At 32.4% G+C, this 20,533-nt stretch overlaps 1 protein-coding gene across 12 annotated transcripts in view; it reads right to left on the bottom strand.

The window, feature by feature from the left end:
* Window positions 1-12,381, bottom strand: part of LOC127860609 (uncharacterized) — a 32,151-nt gene extending 19,770 nt beyond the window's left edge. For 3 of the 12 annotated variants that reach the window (XM_052398808.1, XM_052398811.1, XM_052398810.1), the window contains exons 1-3: window positions 8,195-8,582; window positions 5,649-5,810; window positions 3,699-3,761 (exon numbers count right to left, since the gene is read on the bottom strand). In XM_052398808.1, coding sequence (XP_052254768.1) covers window positions 3,699-3,761; window positions 5,649-5,810; window positions 8,195-8,291 — 322 coding nt within the window. In that variant the 5' untranslated portion in view covers window positions 8,292-8,582. Of the gene's footprint in view, window positions 1-3,698; window positions 3,762-5,648; window positions 5,811-8,194; window positions 8,586-12,169 lie in introns of those variants that run through there. The other 9 variants (XM_052398805.1, XM_052398807.1, XM_052398814.1 and 6 more) reach the window with 8 other exon arrangements.
* Between the last annotated feature and the right edge of the window lie 8,152 nt (window positions 12,382-20,533).

Raw genomic sequence — 20,533 nt, 5'->3', positions numbered from 1 at the left:
TAATCTAAACCAAGGTAATTTAGTTAAGGGAACAATACTTTTCCGTATTTTGTTTTGGATTTTATATGGTTTAAATTAACCTCGGCTTATTCAACATTTAATCAATACAGTAGGGCATAGTTCGACATTGTTCATTTTCTGATAAACTTCCTGCTTTTTCAAGGTGAGTTTTTCTTACTTTTTGAGTTGTTTTTCTTCAACAAATTGCAAGTTTGTTTGTAAACTGAATCTCTTCCATCAATCATGGTGTGTGTATGAGTCGTTGTGGCCTTGTGGGTGTCACAATGACGATTTTAGACGATATTGCTATGTCAAGTGTGTGTGTTTTTCCCCGAAAGTTGTCAAAATCTAAAACACTTCTCAATTTAACATTTGTTGTTGAACGTTTCTATAATGAAAGTAATAACATTGCGTTTAAAAGTCGTGTCCATATATTACCCTTTTCGTATTCTTCTATCATTTTATGAACTTAAAGATAAGTATTGAACAGATGATCAGTTAACAACAGACAAACTGTGAACTGAATAGGGTTGTATAATCAACATTCAAATTTCCTTTGCAAAGCTTTGTGTAATAACAAATTTATTCGAAGTGACTACACAATCAATGTGTCAGCAATATTATTAATTCTATTTGATGATAATTGTTAGTATATTTTTTATGTTTCTTTTTTTGTCATATGTTCTAGTTGCTTAATTATGTCCATATACATGGCTGTGTTCATGATCAAATCGAAAATATTTAAATTATTGTCTTAAACTGCAACTCTTCATTCATTTATTTCAGCTAAAAATAAAGATTGAGCGAAAAGCCAAAGTGCGAACACCAAAAGATGTGCTCATTATTATCAGGTATGATATGACCATGTAAATAATGTAAAATTAACACCAAACTGAGCACCTTTGACTTTGTACATTTTTCAACCCATAACCTATAAGCGCCAGCACATCTTCTATTCAGGAGGAGTGCTGGATTGGAAGAAAAAGAAGACTTACAAACTGCATTTTTTTTACCTTGTATGTGTTAAACTTTCAAACCGTTTTTTCCTGTGTAATAAAAAAAGATTATCCTATGCAAAGGATGTTTTGTTCAAAACAGAGAATTATGTATTTAAAGAAAAACATGAATTTTGTTACAGGATGGACAACAGTTTACGCTTTTGATAAAGCAGTCATGCCAAGGAAGAGATTAGCATGTAACCAGCAAAGTTCATCATTGTCTTCAACACTATGGTGACAATAATTAATACATGTATGATAAAGTAATTAATAAATATTATACTTTGTATTATTTTTTAAATTTAGAACATTGACTAATTTCTTGTCTCTGTGCTTGTCTGGCAAACATGGCGAAAGACCGTCACAAGTTACAGGTCAGACAGGCCTATGAGGAGAAATAATTTACAGGCCAGTTGTTAATTTCACATGCCTCAATTGTAAGTGTTTTATCTTGGAGGGACATTGCATAGTAAATTCAAAAAGGGAATGTTAACGTGTGGTTGATTTGTGAAAGGGCAAAACTAGTGTGAACAGCCTGATTTGAAGAAATAAATGTGTTGTTTCAGTTTGGGAAAAATATTTACACATATAAGCATACACAATTGAATTTGTATGATGTATTAAAGACAGATTTCAGAGAGAGATTTGTACAAAACAATAATATTTTAATCTTGATGATATAAATTTATTAATAATTTGTTATGCTATTTTCACAAAGATTAATTTTATAAAGAAAAATAACGATGAAGACTAACAAATATTGCATTTAATATTGAATATGATTTCAATAAATCGTGGACAAGTATGTGATCTCCATTCTGTGATGTATTATTGATGTGTTCGTAGAAGGTTGCTTATAAGTTATCAGTTATTTATGTATTTTTTATCATTGCAGATCTACGAAAATGCATGTTGCCAATCCTGGTGCAACCTGAGCTTACCAAGTTTACATCTTACTATCAGTTTGGACATTGTGTAGATGATAAAATGGACAATATATTCTGTTGTGATTGACTTTTTTTCAACAGATACAGTGTTTTATTCCAGACTTAACACATCATTTTTCATAAAGGAATAACAAAAATACAATTTGATTGATATTCATGAATTTGTAGTACATAATATCAACAATATGTATCTTATGTTGCTATTTTAGCAGTCTGTCATCCATAAGTGAGCATATTTAGCATGATAAGTATGTTTAGGGAATATAATGTATACATTTTTGTTGTTTCTGCAAACTAAGTCAGATACATGAAAATCTGTTTTATGATTAATAATAAAAAACTCACACATAGTGATCTCACTATAAAATATTCTGTCCAGTATGATAAATATATTGTATTGTATGCCTGGTATGGGTTCTAAAAATAAAATCACAAATACTGTTGTAGTTCATACTGACAACAAGATATGTAATGTAAACACATGTAATCATGTTATCTATACATGTATATTATTTTTACCGGTAAACAAACATTGTGGAGTGAAACGTTCAATCTATGATGATGTGTGCCATTAAATATGTCTTGCTGATTGCTATTATTTTGTTTAAGTTAAAAATCATGTTTTTGAACCTCTACAAATGAAAAAAGTAAATTTTGTTTTCTATCTATACTTATGCTAAGTTTGATAATATACTAACTATACATATATTGTTGATTACACATAGCATGTAAATGCAATTAAAATGCACTGTTGCCATAGCAACTGTAAAGTAACTTAATTAAATTAATCTAATTAATTTTATCAATTGCTTAATAAAATAGAATTGCTAAATAAAAACATGTCTGGTAGTATAGATGCAAAACACAAATTGTATCATGAGCAGTCATTTTAGTTTCAAATTTTAAGCTTTACAAACTGTTCAATTTCTGAATACACGCCTATTTCAAGAAAATGTGCAAACATTTTTTTCAATAATAAACATATTTATGATGTACCATATCTGTCTAGGGCATTCTTTTTTATTTTGCTGTTATGATTATGTCTTAAATTCTTTAAAATGGTCATAAAAATAAAAAAGAACATGTTTGTTTCCATGGCAACCACAAGTATTTATGATTTATAATACTACAATTAATTCTGTATTTTGTAATCTATTATGTACATCGACATATGCGAATAATGGAGTTATTATCAACACGAACTGATCAACATAACATGTACTGATACTTATTGAATTAAGACGTCATTTGATACTTATTGAAGTAAGACGTCATTTCATTAAAAATGGTGCTATTTTGCGTTTATGACATGAACCATAAAAATGACATAACTTCGTCATTTCTAGGAATTGGATGCTCAAATTTCAGATTTTGATTTGTCAGATGTAGCACTTTCATAATATATGCCTAACTACAAAAGTCATTTTTTTACAAGATGGGTCAAAAACTCGTTCCCAGCCACATATAAAACATTATACATTCAATAAAAATAAAAATATTGCATTTGTACATTTGAATAAATACAACGATTAGCTATTGTTTAAATGTACTGAACGCGTGTTCCCTGGAACTAGACTTTTGGAATTTTAGAAACAAGGCGTTGGAAAGTAAATAACAAAACACTCATACAGAAAATATAATAAAAATGCTCCCTTGTTTTGCAACAATTATTTGAGCAAAAGTTAGTGTATGCAATGCCATATAATGCACGACATACATCTAATTATGCATTGGTATGCACAATGTCACTTACTGTTCACACAACGAACATGGGCCCCTTCAGTGTTCGGCATTTTAGCGAATATGAAGAATTTTTCTGAAACAAAATTAATTATCAATAATTTACGCGTACAAACTAGAGTGCAATAATTAAATGATATTTAAGGGTTAATGCCAAAAGGGACGTTTTTCTATAAATGATTTGCAATCATATAACGGAGTATTTTGCATTAAATATTTGTATCGTATACACCCGGACTAAAAATAACAAAAGGGTCATAATTGCCTTTCAGCCTTGAGTTCACTGACAACAAATGCTGAAATTTAACCAGGCGGTCTAAGAATAGACCAAATTTGACCCAGCTTCAAACATGACCTTCATATTCTCAGAATAAACATTTTAAACAAGTGTAGAGCGGTAACACGTTTATTTAAAGATTGGATCGGCCAATTGCTCAGACAAACGTCCCGACCAAGATGAATAACTCGTGAGTCAAAAATGTTGCTCCTAGAGTGGTAAGAGTTTTGTATATATAAATATTTGACCCGGTGATATAGTTTCTAGACAAAAGTGACTTTGAAATAATCATGGCCTAAATATTTAAAAGATAAGCATTCGGACCAAGTTATATCAAAATTGTGTTTTTAATGAAACATCTAAAGTGCAGAGGGGTTTATCACGTGATAGTCAGGATGGCGACGACCATACCGAGACATTTATTTTTCGCCGTTTTATACCCTTTATTACTTCTGTTTATTTTTTAAATGACGCTCACTTTCCAGCCATATCAGTAAAAAGGCTATTAGCATTTATTTCGTATTTAAATTCGCTTTATATCTCGACTACCCCGCAATTTTTTTAAGTGAAGCCCTAATTAGGTCATGCTGCCAAGGAATTTTGAACCGAGTACAGTCGAAATTCAGAGCGAATATTACTATGAAATAAAAGCTAGTAACTTTCTTCCTAATATGGCTGGAAAGTGAGGCAATACAAACCAAATAATACAAGTAATAAAGGGTATCAAACGACAAAAATACCTGTCTTTGCATTGACGCCGCCATCTTGTTTGTCACGTGATTATCCCCTCTGGAGTGGTAACAATTTTTGTTTAAGATTTGACCTTGTGACCGTTTGTTGTAAGCACGTAACTCTGGTTCGAACTCAGCTGAGATTTAGTCAAGATAAACCTGCTTACCAAGGCGCATTCAGATTGATTAATAAATAAAGCCTCCATAGAGGTGACAATGTTTTTGTAAAAAATTCCCGGTGGCTTAGTTTGCAGACAAATTGTTGACCAACTTTAATCAAGATTGATCGAATAATGTGGCCCCTAGAGTGGTCACGAGCTAGGCGTTGACTACGCACATAATACAGCGCACGACGACGGATGTCGGACATAGGGTGATCACCGTTATCACTTAGTGCTTCGGTGGTTTAAATTACAAAATTAAAGTGTACTAAAATACTTGAATTTAGAAATTAAAAATAAATAAAGGCAATCATCACCAACATGAGGTATATACGACTGATTGAACAATGTGATTGGATTTTAAAGTTGTATTTAAAGCTGCTTTATGTTTTACTCATCAGGTTACAAGAAAGTTATGTACAAGCGCTTTCTTCCCTCTAGGAAAATCGCTCACAGGAAAAGAGATTAATCTACTTGTTTACAAATTCTATTATTACTGCTTTTACATCGACAAATGAATTTATTAAATGACTATTTACATAGTAAAGCAACGTGTCTTTTGATTTAAATAAAACTCGATGTACATGAAAAAGCTATCGTAACCAGTCTCTTAATTCATTTGTGAAGATATATGAACTGCGCATAAAGCGTCCATTCCTGCACAATGTTTGGTTGTTCTGTAAGGAATGTATTTTAAAGGTGATCCTAGAAAGGTATGTACGCATTTTTAAGTTGTTAAACAATTATGCTGCAATTTCTTATTGAATCTCAATTTCGTCACGTGTTGGGTTTACCTAGGTAGTTGGCTCGCACAGAGAAGGCGTTGATCCAAATGGGATATGCTATGTTAAGGTCAGACGTTATATCCCAGCCCGTAGCCATGGCCAAACCATTTTGTCGACATTTTATGTACCCGTCATACCACGTGCTGGATGGGTATGTTATAAAATCGGCCTCTGAAATTGTTGTACATCATTACTTACAGATTTAGTAGAAACGGCTCTAGCATGAATTGTTCGTTCGTTTGTTTGTTTATTTTACCCAGCAGAAATACGTTTCAGCTTACCCTTTTATATTAAAAGGCGCCCTCACTGTTATGTTACGCTACACACCCATTAAACACTTTTACTTTGGTAAACATTAAGTTGTCTTGAAATCCTTAAATTTTTTACAAACTTGTTTTACTTGATCTTATTTTACCATACATAAAACACGTTAATGAGTTTTCAGATATTTGTATACGTTTTAAGTTACCCTCATACTTTGGACACCTCACTTAAAATTTCCCTTTATTCAACCATGTACGGAGAACCAAAATGTATCAGTCAACGTACGTAACATTTTGCCATGCTACTAGACACAAAGACTGATCTTTCATGACACAAAATATATGTCTCGACATTTTGTCAGAAAAATAATGTCATGTTTGATAGATTCGATTTGTTTAAAATTAATCTTTCATATTATGATTTGTTTGCGTCACCTTTCCTAACAACTTGTCAACTAACTTCTTTTTTGTTCGTTTGAGCTATATCAATGAATTTTCCTAATTGTTCTGTATATTTCATAATCCTCCTTTTATGACTTCATATTTAATCAATTATATCGGCATACGTTATGCGTTGACTCAGAATTTTGAACTGTATATATTTAGAATGGGATAATTTTCTCTTCCGGATATACATTTTATTTGTAAAATGTGGCCACATACAACACAAAAGTGAGTACAACAATATTCGACTGAATCACATACATTTGCTGTATATTGTGGAAAAGCATACCTTCCACTGACTTAATGCTAGTACAATCAAAACAAATATCATATGTTGCTACTTTGACATATACAACTAATGAACAGTTAACATAAATTGGTAGTGTTCAGATTAAAACATTGAAAAAAAAAGGAAAATGTATTCATCAGAGGTAATAAGACAACTGTGGTTAGTCGTATTTTGTTGATGCTGTTTGTTGTTGTCGTGTGCTTTGTTGTTGTTGATTTGTGTCGTTGTTGTTTCTTGGTTCTTTCGTTTAGGGTAGGGGGAAAGGTTGAGTTTATGTTGTTGTTTTTCGCAATTGTTCAATAATCCTGTAACGCAAATCGGGTTATTGGAACCATATACATTTCTTTGCTTTAGCTTTATAACACATACACCCTGTACTAGACTAGTTACCTTACATATCCTCAATAATTAAGTCCTCATTAACGATCGTGTTCGGTCAAATTAGACTCGTAGCGGAACCTTTTATAGCCTTTTATGTTTTTAGACAAATAACATAGGTCAATGGTTTGTTTCAATTTGGCATTCCGTTATCGGCCTCACTATTCATAAGTAAGCTTAATCAGAAGCAGTGTACGTACTGACGCCAGAACCTTACTAATGCCCTTCTTTGAAGAATAACGCAATCAATTCTTACGAGTATTGTGCGGTCGGCTCTGCGACTGGACCCCTGTAAGCTGGGCTTGACCAATAATCCCGAAGCCGCATTCCGAATTTTGAATTAAGACCATACTTGTTAATTTCTTATTAAGCTAAAATATAAACCTATTGCAATATGCAATCAAGGAATAAACTGTCAATTATTTCACTTTATTGTTCATGTAATAGTATTCACACATTGACACGAATGTATTTTAAAATTTGAATTTTGCATACACATTACATTCTAACATGAAACTTATAAATTTGTGAAAAAAAACCAAGTGCGAAATCGAATACCGCAATAGAGAAAATTGTCAGCTTTACATTAAAGTATCTTAACAATGTATTTGTATAATACATGTAAACTAAATGATATAATAAGAAATATTGAACCACTCTTTTTCACAGGACTTGTTCACAGCATGACGAATTGACAATTCGCATCAAAAGTCACATACTCTGGAAAATTAATGAGTTCACACAGGTGAAAAAGCACTTTTGAATAGGACAACTGTTTAAACTATCGGTTAATTTATACATTATAATCAATCCAAATCAACAAAACAATAATGCGTCTGCTACACTGTTTACCTATAATTTTGAAAATGATGGTGATAAAAACATAGCGGTCGAACTGGTGAAAATGTTTTCAACTCTTCTCTTTTGCTTGTATTAATATTAAAGACTATTCCTTAAAATCAATACGCATCTGCATATATAAATTGTGACATTTTAAATTTAAAAGAATCTTTTAACAAGTCACTTTATACGATAAAGAGACAATGTAGATTACAATATGATTTCAAAATAAACACAAAGGTAATGTGGGACTCGAAACGAATTTCGTAGCTTCAGTAAATAAAACATATCTAAATAATGAATCTAAAATAATGTTTGAACAATAATACAATTTGACTTACCTAAAACTCCAATAATAAAAACCAGTATAAATAGTGTATGCGTTGCTTTACTTTTCGGTCGCAGGGCGGCTAACCAAAACTTCGATACCCCGTGCATGTCAACTCTTCTGAATGTATGTGTGTTGTACTCCAGAATGTTTGTTAAATATGCTCGTAATATTACATATTTTCCTCCATAATTTTCTTACAATAGAACTGTTATCTTCCGTTTATAACGTGATCAATTCAGAACATCCGAAACGTTCATTGTTATTGCCGGAGTGAAGGTGGAGCGTATGCACATGTTCTTTCGCAATATAATTGTTTATCGACACAGTCGCCTTTCCTTAATTTTGATAAGAGCCCTCATGCTTTCATGCCGTGACGTCAGAATCCCACGAACGTTGTTTAGTTGATGTCATCAAAACTATTATTTCGAGTTTTTGTTGTACTGCATTAAACACATTACAATATTAGTACAGACTTTTTGTTTAGAGGAAAAGCTCTTAAAATAAAACTAAAACTATAAAAGCTGAAAGTGTCGTCCTTGATTAGCCATTGAGGACTGCACAGACTAATATTAGACGACACTGTTCGCATATACCTTTAGCCAAGTCTTCCAATGAAGTGTCTCACTGATAGCAACTCTCTTATTAAGATAATTTAGGAACATGTTCGCCATAGTTTTATGTTGCAGCAACAGTTCATAACATAATAACGTACATTTGGCAAGATTCGTGTACTACACTTAATGGTCCGTCATTTACCGTTACGCTTTCGTCGACGACAAAAGACTACGCACAACGTCATCAATAAACGAGGGATGCATTCAGTGTAACAACAAGCGGTATAAACAACGCAATGGTTTCTACAAAGAGTGACTGTTAAACAAGTGTAAGACTAACAACATGTTTTGACAACAGCAATATGCGATTTTATGTTAAGTGTTGGGTTTAATCTGTTGGTCTGTATCGTAAAAAGCAAGAAGATGGTAACACAATACAACATTGGCAATTATGGTATACCAAAGAAAACTGAATTTTTAAAACATGTTTAGGTTAATCCATTTCTATCCGAAACCATGTTGTTTGTGCTTATTTAGGTATTTATTTTATATCAGCAGCAGGAGAACATTTCCATCTTTACGCTCATTTCTGTGGGCGTGGTTGCTAGCATAGCTTCCGTTTTGGCAATTACCATTTACTTCAGACTAAAAAAGGAAAGGTTATTGGTCAAGTGTTATGGTTCTTATATAAACTGCAATTTCATTTTTTTAAATAAATGCATATCAAACAAATTAATAGCATAGTCTTAAAACATATTATGTTGTTATGAAAACCAAAACTCACGAATGCAATCAATAAAACATACTCTGTCAATACTCATGAAAATGTCGGGTGCAATCGTTTGCAGCTTTACTGCAATAAGTGTTATTGTAGAATGTAAAAAAAAGCAACAACAGAAAAGCGGAGTCATGCGACGATTACTGGATGACGCCGGATATTGTCGAAAACAGACGGAGATTGTCGAAAACCGAAATCTGATATGTATGAAAATTGTAGAAATTCCTTGGTTATCTACTATAACACGAAGGAGCAGTTCGTCGTAATATCTCCACTGTCATCTGAAGAGAACTGAAAATGCCACTATTGTTTTCCTTTTTCGTATTTTGTTTTATTTGACGTTGTTTCAATGGCCAATAAACTACAGTCGCTGAAGTTCAGAAAAATGGGGACACGCATTTTGTGTTCCAAGATCTTAACATAATAAATACATTATTATTAAAGATTGTTTTCGATTGTGTTTAAACCTAGTTTAGCACGACTGTCACAAAAGCCTTTGGATTATTGAAAGCTCTCGGTTCAGTTTCCTGGAGAGAAAGATCTTGGTTTCTTTAAAGAGGTTTAAAGAACGCTTCCACAGTGTGGATTTATCCCGTGACCTCCCGGTGCCTAGGCGGATATTGTATCCACTAGGCAACGTTGATCTTCTTTTAGATTTATCCTATAGCCTATTTACAAATACACAACGATTTAGAGTTATGATACATAGTGTTTAACTCATTGCAAATAAATATCATTAATGCGAACATAAGTTCGATTCATACATGATTGCATTGAAATACGTTCTCTGGAAATCTTTTTTTAGTAGTATTACGACAGTTATTTGGCTCCATCTTCATGGACAAAAAAGAAAGTATCATTTAAAATGCAAAAATAATGACAGCTTTTAAATAAAGTTTAATTAATCGTTCAACGTGATTATTGTTTAAGAGGTGTACGCAAATGAGGCACAAATGAGTTAGTTTTCTGCTGACAGTAAAAACATATTTGCAATTCAAACATCTTTACTTTCGCTGATTTTCTGTTACTACTTATTCTGAACGTTTATTCTAAAATTGAAATCATCAGCGTTGTACCTATGTTGCCAAAAAGTAATTAGAGTGTATATACTCACTGTAATCTGTATGATCGCAAATACTAATGTTTCGTACATTTACTCTTTTATTATATATTTCGGCCAAAGGCCTTCTTCAGTAAACGATTATTAAGCCAACTTTATATAGCGTTTAATTCTGTCGATCATAACGGAAGTAAATAAAAAAATATATAAAAAAATATATATATATACTTTATTTTTATTTATTTTTATTTTTGTATTTACTTCCGTTATGATCGACAGAAGAAAACGCTATGTAAAGTTGCCTTAATATTTGTTTACTGAAGAAGGCCTTTATCCGAAATATATAATAAAAGAGTAAATGTATGAAGTTTTAATAATTTCCTCCCTCTGGAGATCAAATACATAGAGAACTAATGTTTCGGTTATCCCAAACCGCTTGAACAATCACTTTTTAAAACGGTAGTAATATTTTGAGTCAGTGTTTTTGTTTAATTAATATTTGTATAATTTGATTGTATCTTTTAACATAATTGTATTGTTTTAAAAATTATTGCCTATCTCAAATGTTCATACTTATTGGCTGCCTTTATGTCTTTTTTGTTTTTCAATTCAACTTGAATTTGATTAATTTGTTGAATCTTAAACTCTGTTTATTAAATATAAACTTAAATTTTGGATTTAATTTATGTCAACAACATATAAACAGACAGTAACAGTAGCCTATATCGATACGTCATTTTATACCACCTCAAAGTGAAGCTAGTTATATATTTCGCTACTAATGTATATGCCGGTTATATCCTGAAATATATGTTTCTATATTTATTTTACCAGTCCTTATTGTTTCAAGAGAAAAAGGCCAACAGTTTGTGTTTAATCTAGCATCGCCCAAATATTCATGACGGTAGGTAGGCTTAACGTTTGGTTTTGTTACCTATTTACTTTACACAAGTTATTTCTAAATCTTATAACATAACTTAATGACAGGAATCTTCCATATATTTTTGTATACAATAAAGACCTTGCAGTAATTGTTGTAAATATGATCGAAATGTACACCAACGTTTCAAAACTCTACCTGGAATACCAAAAACCAAGAGACGATGGTCGGCACGACAAATTAGGATCGGATGAGTTGGTTGACGAAGTCACATTGTATCCCTTATACTGAGCTGGTCACACATTTTATCTTATTATCAAATTTAATTATTGGTTAAAAAGTAAATATATTTTGTTGTGATATACTTTGCTTTAAGCAATGTTAAGGTTTTACTCTTATATATATATATATATATATATATATATATTTATAATAATAAAATGTTTGCAAATGACACAATACGTTTAAAGGGACCGTCAACCAGATTGACGAAAAAAGAAAAGTTATAAAATACCGTATTTTTACAATTAATAATGTATATTGATTAAAATATCACGACTGGTATATTACATTACTTGAAAAAAGTTCATATATTTAGTATATTCGGTAATACAATTTCGCGATGTGAAATCGAAAGTACAGCGTTACTTGTTTATCTGAAACAAACATAGTGGTTTTGCCTTAAAGATTAATTTTTTGAAACTACAACTTACATTTAACTTCCTCAGTTGTAGGACAATGTCCACTTGTCATCTGGCACGATCCGACGGCTTTAGAAAATATAGTTCATATCGTCACATTTTATTTCTTTAAATTAGGCTAAAAACTTTGCTTTGGTTGAGTCGCATGATTGTTACATGTATAAACTCGTTCCGTTTTATTGATATATGATTTGAAACAAACATAGTGGTTACGCCTTAGAGATTTAATTTTTTGAAACTACAACTAACATTTAACTTCCTCAGTTGTAGGACAATGGTCACTTGTCATCTGGCACGATCCGACGGCTTTAAATAATATAGTTCATATAGTCATGATTTCATTTCTTTAAATTAGGCTCAAAACCTTGACTTGGTTGAGTCGCATGATTATTACATAATATGTTATTATATTATTCCGTTTTATTGATATATGATTTAATCTGCATCAATGAACATACAATAATTTCAAAAATGAGAAATTTAAATAAATAAATACATAAAGAAAGTCAGAAATATATAGATAAATAAATAAATGAATAGATAAATACATTCAAGCAAGCAAGCTCGATAGCTGTTTAGGTGACACTGTGAAATGATTGCTACATCTTATCTGATTAAAACGTAAACGCAAACAATGTTTGCAAATACGTTTGCGTTTATCAAAGGTATTATAAGAGACTTTTCAGTTAGCTTTTATACTTAAAAAAAAATAAAAGAAAGGAATCTTGTTTAACATATTTGTTAAAGGCTGTTAGGATTCGATTAATAAAAACAATAAACTATAGGTTTCTAGAAATATAACAGTTTATACGACCTTAGGTACTGAGTATTGAAACATTTATCAAGAGAGAGATTCACGTAAAGTTTCGTAAGTGTTTTTACAGCAGTGAACATATCCACATTGTTATTTTCACCGGTGAAAATAACACATTTTCGGAAATACGTTTTCTATTTTTAGATTACCATATCAAGATAATCATATTTTTTATGATCACGAGTGAATTAAAATCGGTATTCCACCGAATCCAACAAATAGTTTTATTATTGTATGCTTTCTTTCACAGTTTTTTTACATTGTAAAAGAGTTTAACTGGAGAATATCGCTGGAATAATGACGTCATTTTGTGTATTGAAATGTATTGAGGCACCGCACGAGAGAAAGGGTAACTTTTCAACGAAAGGGAAACAACTGGTAATTATTTTCTTGAAAAAGGGGCATACAAGACACAGAAAATGTGTTCATGCCAGTGTAAGATCGTTTGTTATTGCACTGTCGATCATAGATAAATACTATTTTCACTCGTGGCTGCGCCACTCGTGAACATATATTTTCTATGATCCCTCGTGAAATAACAAATGATCTTATACTGACATGAACTAATATCCTCTATGTTTTATAAGTTAAGGTGAGATAAAACTCGACACATTAGAGTGCATGCATACATTTGTAAAATAGAAATAACTTATAATATGAATCAACGACAACATGTGCTCAAATGAAACATTATGGAAGGGAATATTCGCCAGTACAGGAATGCTGTTAAAACAGTATCCAGATTAAGTTTGCAAATCCTGATTATTTGCAAACTTATTATTATTTTTTTTATTGAACAATTGTAATTAAATTTTGGATATTTGCTGTGGGCATTGAGCACATACATATCATTAAAAAAACAGTTAGAATATTATTTGGAAAGTAGAGTTATTTGATGATAAAGTTGCCATATCCCGTGGGATCCCAACGGGGTTTTGGCTCCCCCGTTAAGAATTGCAATTTTCCCACGGGAGTTTTTCCCAGACGGGAGAATATTTCCTATATTTTACAAAAAATGTAATTTAAATATTATGCTTTGTTTACCGTTTCAATGTTTACAAATACACATGCTTATGTCATAATTTTCAGATATATGTACTTAAATAAGAAAATAAAGTTTGTGTAGATTTTTTCCCCGTGGAATTTTGACGGGGGCTCCCGCCAAACACCCATTTTCATTTAACTTCCGTGGGAGGTTTGACGAGTTTCCTGTGGGAGGTTTGACGGGGACCCCTTCAAACTCCCATTTTCAATGAACCCCAAAGGGAGTTCGACGGGGGCCCCCCGCCCATTTACAAAGAACTACCGTGGGTGTTTGATGGGGCCTCCCATATAACTTAAATACAAATAAAACACCTTTTTGAGTAATCATATATGTATGTTAAATTCAAAATACAGTAACCGATAAAATACAATATCAATTTAAGACATTTTCCAGCTTCCTATAATCAATATTTTGCTGTCTAGCGCTACTGTGTTTAAGTTATTTAGTTCGCCTGTTATCTTTTTCAAATAATTTAATTTCAATAATAATCTTGTATATAATATACAATATTATGTATATTGACTCATTTCATGGCCGTCAAACCAGTTATAAAACACTAATTTGTCCATATAGAATTACATTGTTGTTCAACAATATTTTTGAACTAATGCTATATGGTAGCAATATGCCTTCTGTAATAAACATTGACAAGTTTATGTAAAACTCTGTTCATCTAGTCATTTCATTGGCTTGCAATATATTGAATAGGTCACGAAAATATGTGACAACCAGATTGATTTTTAAATAGATCGTTGCACCATCCTCATGCGAGTACCAGTACTTGCTTCTCTGACAAATGTTTGTCCAAGATTCGTGTTAAAATTCATCATGTCTGTGGACGAACATGTTGTCATAGATCATAAATATCCACAGATAACACTGACAATTACACTGTAAATTACAGGAAACAGTTTGGATTGAATGGCAATAATCCACTTGTATAATCGATTATTTTTTGTATTTTATGTATTTACTAAAATAAACATTTTTCTGGCAAATGTTTAAAAACAATAATCCATTAATTGAACAATCATGAAATTATTCACATACTTAAGTGCAATCCAGTGTCGTTACAGTATTGTAGATCTAGTCACAGGCAGCAGTATCATAAATTTGCTCTCCCCCCCCCGAGCTTACCCCAGGGGTTCCAGATTGTTACATGTAAATGTATTGTGTCTGGTTTGACTTTTCAACAACAAATATTGACAAAAAACACAGTTTGAAAAAATACCTCTCGTATTGGTATTATATATACACTATATAATACTAATACGAGGTTTTTTTTGGTCAGTAGTTGTTGTTGAAAAGTCAAACCAGACACAATACGTGAACTTTTAACAATCTGGAACCCCTGGTGTAAGTTCGGGGGGGGGGGCAAATTAATGATACTGCTGCCTGTGGATCTATTCTGGGGGCTATTGCACTTTACCGGTACGTAAAAAAGAACGGAAAAGCGAACCATAATCCGCAAAACCTAACTAATAATCCTAAATCCTAATAATTCTTTTTATCCTATATATTTCCTTAATGTCGAGGGCTACCGCCCCGAAACCCCCGCTTTGTCGATAGTGATAAACAACTGCGTACCGGTAAAGTGCAATCTAGCCCTACTCTGTGTGGTTAATCAAGTTTACTGTAGATTATTTTTAATTTCTTGAACATCAACTTTTCACACCAGGTTTACCTCTGTTGCATTTTTTAGCGTTGAAAAGCCACAGGTTGTGAAAAATTGTGTAAATGTATTATAATTCTTAGTTCCTTCCTTACCTGAATAATTACATGACAGTGTGTGATGATGAATATGCATTATTGTGCTTATGACAATGTGTGGATCTGGAGCTCCTGCAGTTTAGACTCAAAAGGTGGGAAGAATTTTAAATATTAAGAGCTTAATTCTATGCATTAATCTCTGACTCACTGAAAAACATATTTTAAAGTTGACATGGTCTTGTGCCATGTGGGTCAACCAGAGTACCTTTTAAGCCCGACCTATATTGTATTGTTTCCACAAAAAACAATTAGAGCTATCGTTAAGGTACCTATTCTCGAACCTCACCTTTTCATCGAACCCTTCATTTGTTTACATTTCATACGCATGCATGCACACGCATTTCGTCACCTTTCTAATGTACAGTCAAGTTACCATAACCGGATCATTACCCATAGCGGATCACTTTGATGTTCAAGTCTGCGTAAAGAGGTAAAAAGTTGACATTTTTAGATGATTTTTTGCACACATAATCTTCAAGATCTGTTCTTCAAAACTCATTGATCGGATAGTTATCTGAGCTACTCTTTGTCAAACATTTCGGTATGTTTTGCTGACATGTATATACGACTTTGTTGACTTCCGTCTCATTTCCAAATCGTGGTTGAACATTATTTGCGGCCACATGCTATAATTCTGTTGGAAAGTAAGAAGTTTACGCATTAATTTAAAGGCCATGTAATAGTCTTTCTGCCTGCCAAAGTTCTTTTCAGTTTTGATTCGTGTTTAAGATTTTGCAACACCTTAAATGAAATGAAGAATTAGGGCAATAACAGATCAAGCGTGATAATATGCGTATTGATGATATATATTATTAAAATGTATGCAAATCCTGTTGATTCTTTCAATAAACAATCTCAATCTTAATGTTTTAGTTATGCTCCATGTTGAATATCGATGATTAGATATGATTCAAACAATTTACATAGTTTATAACATGCCCATATCTTTTCGATCTATTTAGGATTTTCAACAGATAATTCACACAAGAACGTCATGCATAAAGTGCAGATACAAGACAACACATAGAAAACATTTAATAACAAAAACAATGAATATAATTTATAACTGGCAATGTTACTTGGTAATTGTAAACGACACAGTTCATGTTTCAACAGTTCAAATACCGTGTTAGGTGCCCTCTTGAATGGTTTCGATCACGTGATCTGTTATGGCTACAACTGATCTGTTAATGCATGAATTCTGACGCGATAATTAATTCAAAAAAGGTATCACAAATACATTTTGCCTGCGCTTAAAAATAAGACTATGCGCTAAAACAGTAAGCAAATATAATATTTAATCTAACTGGGGTAAAAGAAGTATCAAATCATTTATTGCTTTTCACCAGAACAACTGTATTACACTACTGATCCGGTAATGGTAACTTGACTTTATATGTAATTTGTTTATGCCGACTTGCACGTAGAGGCAAATCAATGAAAATGCATAACAAAAATGTCAAATTAATAGATTAATCATAAAACAAGTAAAAATTTAGTATTATTTAATGCTTTTTACATATGTAATGATTTTCACTATAACAACTTATAAAAACATGGTCTTATTCTTATTCTCAGCTTTGTTTGACAATTAACACAAGTCGGCTGCTGTAAAAAGTCACGTGACCATGGTCAAATCTATGGGCGTATTAATTTTTAATGATGTACACTGAAGGGTTCGTAAGCAGGTACTCGTTGTTTGGGCCGCATTGGCAGTTTTACATGATATGGTGGTGCTGGAAACTTGCAAAAAATTCTGTAATCAAAACAGGATTAATATAACAATTACAGTTGACAGCCATGTAGAAAAAAGTTCTATGTCAAAAAAAGGTCCTATTAATATGTTTCACTTTTTTAAATCTTAATCGTCACTATATTTGACGTGTCGAAAATTAAGAGGTTTCCTGCCCAGACGTTTTCTCCCTGGACGTTTCACCCCCATGACCATTTTCCAATTAAGTAGATCTAATTATAATTGTTGTTATAAGTGCCTGAAATTTTTCTTTTATTAATTGAGATCATTGAAACATTGAGTAAAAACACAGCTTTGATGTTCTTTGATGGTCATTTAAGTGCAATAGTATGTTACAAATTAAACTATTATTGTGTAAATGAATATAGTACAAGCACACCTTTGATGATCATTTTAAGTGGAATAATATGGTACAGTGTAAACAATTAAAATTATTGAATTAATGAATTCAGTTTGGTACAAACTAATTCAATTATACCTAAATATACTAAAAACATTTTACACTGATTCATTCTGTTATTAGAATTTACTGCAATAATATAATATTATACATACATCATAGTGATGGACATTTTCGGAGTTTGTGAATTGGATATAATATTAATATTCCATTTTGATGTCTACCGGTATATATCCCTGCATACATTATTATTTTCCATCGAATTTTTTACATATTGATTCAGTCTGTCATCAAAATTATCATACAGTATAATAAAAAGTTGGACACTTATAGGTTTAGTTATGCAGAATATTTACTATTGAATATTACTATTTACCATCCCATTAAAAAAAAAAAATGATTTAATCTGTTGCCATAAAAATGTGACAGCATTTTACTGTTTTCGCTAATATTAAAGTAACAACACACACCCAACATTATACAATATATCAGGCACTTATGGTGCAATATACAAGCGTTGATTAGATTAGCAAGTGTATTATACAAGGTTACAGCTATCGTATAACGGGTACTTATGGTGCAATATACAGGCCCTTTAATTAATCACTATTAGTTTAAACCTATTTATTTGAGCTTGATTGCATCGAAAGCCTAAGGCTTATATAAACGCCCTCGAGTCCGTTTCCTGGGCATAGAACCAGTACTTGGTGTCTTTGGGGAAGATCTAAAGAACGCTCCCATGGTGGGGACATCCCGGTCGCTAGGAGGACACCATTTCCATTACACCACAGCGACCTCAAATCACCATTGATGAGATAAGGTGTCATCTTTAAAGAGGGATAGTCATTCAGAAGATGAGATTAGCTCACAGTATCGCAACCAGTAAAGCTGTTAATTGCGTAAAACATTGAACAAAATTATTTTTCGTTTGCTTTTACAATCCTTTCTATTTCGATGTGTCATCGTTTGCTTCCAGTTCCCATGTCTAATATGATTGAACACCCAATTTATCTCCAAACCTAATAAGAAGCACTTAGACATCTTTATCGGATGATCTCACAATTATCGTTTTGGTTTAAATTATGTTATGTGCATGGAGTGCAAACTAATTTTTGTATCTGCTTCTTCATGACACGAATACGGAGATTCGTCTGGAACTACCTCAGTTATCAGTCCGTCATAGCTTGTAAGCAGACAGTATCGTTCACCAAGAACAAAATAAATTTGGGGATCCTAAAGTTGTTCAGCATATTTGTCAGTGCTCCATTGTTCCAAATGGAATTTTAGAAGCTGATTTTTATTACAATCATGTGCAAGAAAACTTTTCCACTCCCTGGGCGTTTTGATTTTTGCACCTAACAATAGAAATGTCGATGGTGATGATTTGACTGCAGTTTCATGATAGGCATCTGAGACAAAATCACGACCACACTTTGGAAGCTGACCAAACACCATCTTGGCTTATTCTTTAAAGGTGTCAGGCACTGATACCAGACTGTGTAGTACTGCGTTGCCATCAATGGCACTGGTATTATCATTATTTGGTGTTAGTTCAATAAGTGTCCATATAATGTTAAAAGTTTGCTTTATCCGTTTTCACTTGCATTCCATCACCTGTTTCCAACGACCAATATACTGAATATAGTGGATAAAAAAAAGTGTCCGTTCAAGATCAATATCATTCTGAATTGAATGAAGGATCAATTGTGCCAATATGTTGCGTTCAGTTTTAACATGAGCAAGATTGCTATTAGAACTTCTAATTGTTTTATTCACTTCAGATGAAGCAAATGTCTTAAGTTTGTTTTTGTTTGACAGGATCATGTACCAATACATTCTTTATAATAAGACAACCAGTGATAAAGGCTTCCATAGCAGCACAACCAATATCTACTGCCTGAAGAATGTTGTCAGCTGATTCAGGTTCAGCAGTAACACCAGATGATAAACAATACAACTCATACATTCCATCCTCCACATCGTATGGGTTCGGACAATGTTTTGACAGCTTATCTTTGAGTTAATAGGTTTTATATTTGTTATTGTATCAAGAAGGGTGGTGTTTGAGAAAAGGTATCTTTCCTTTATCGTTGGTAGCCGTTCGACATTTTGTCCTAGTACAATATGATCTTAAGCATAATTACCTATGTACTCGAAAGCTTCAGTGTGCACTGATTGGTTAATGCTTGCTTCTGAGCCTTCGTGACTTGCATGGCGAGTTCAATATCTTGTATAATTTCTTGTGAAAGCATTATTGTAAATTGCTTCACGGGAAATAACTTTTTGATCCTGAACTTCACAAAGCATCCGTTTATCAAACTTTTGAATCGCTGATAGCTAAATTGATTCTTCAGCATATTTTATAACACATTTAGTTAATTTTGGCTTGCAGCCCTTAACTTTGATAATTGTTTTGTGACAAAAATGCAACTATCGACTGAAACAGAACAGAACTACTGGTAGCATGTAAGGATATACGTCCGGTCTATGTTTTGATGATTTGTATGTTGACCTTGTTTTTGCGACATCTTTAAGTTTTTGGAAACTCTAATCAGTTAGTATATGCACCTCTTCCTTTATTGAACTTTCAAAAT

This window comes from Dreissena polymorpha, chromosome 15, assembly GCF_020536995.1.
Source record: "Dreissena polymorpha isolate Duluth1 chromosome 15, UMN_Dpol_1.0, whole genome shotgun sequence".
Classification (NCBI taxonomy): Eukaryota; Metazoa; Mollusca; class Bivalvia; order Myida; family Dreissenidae; genus Dreissena; species Dreissena polymorpha.
Note: the sequence above shows the minus strand (reverse complement) of the source record. Positions and strands in the feature narration are given on the sequence as shown.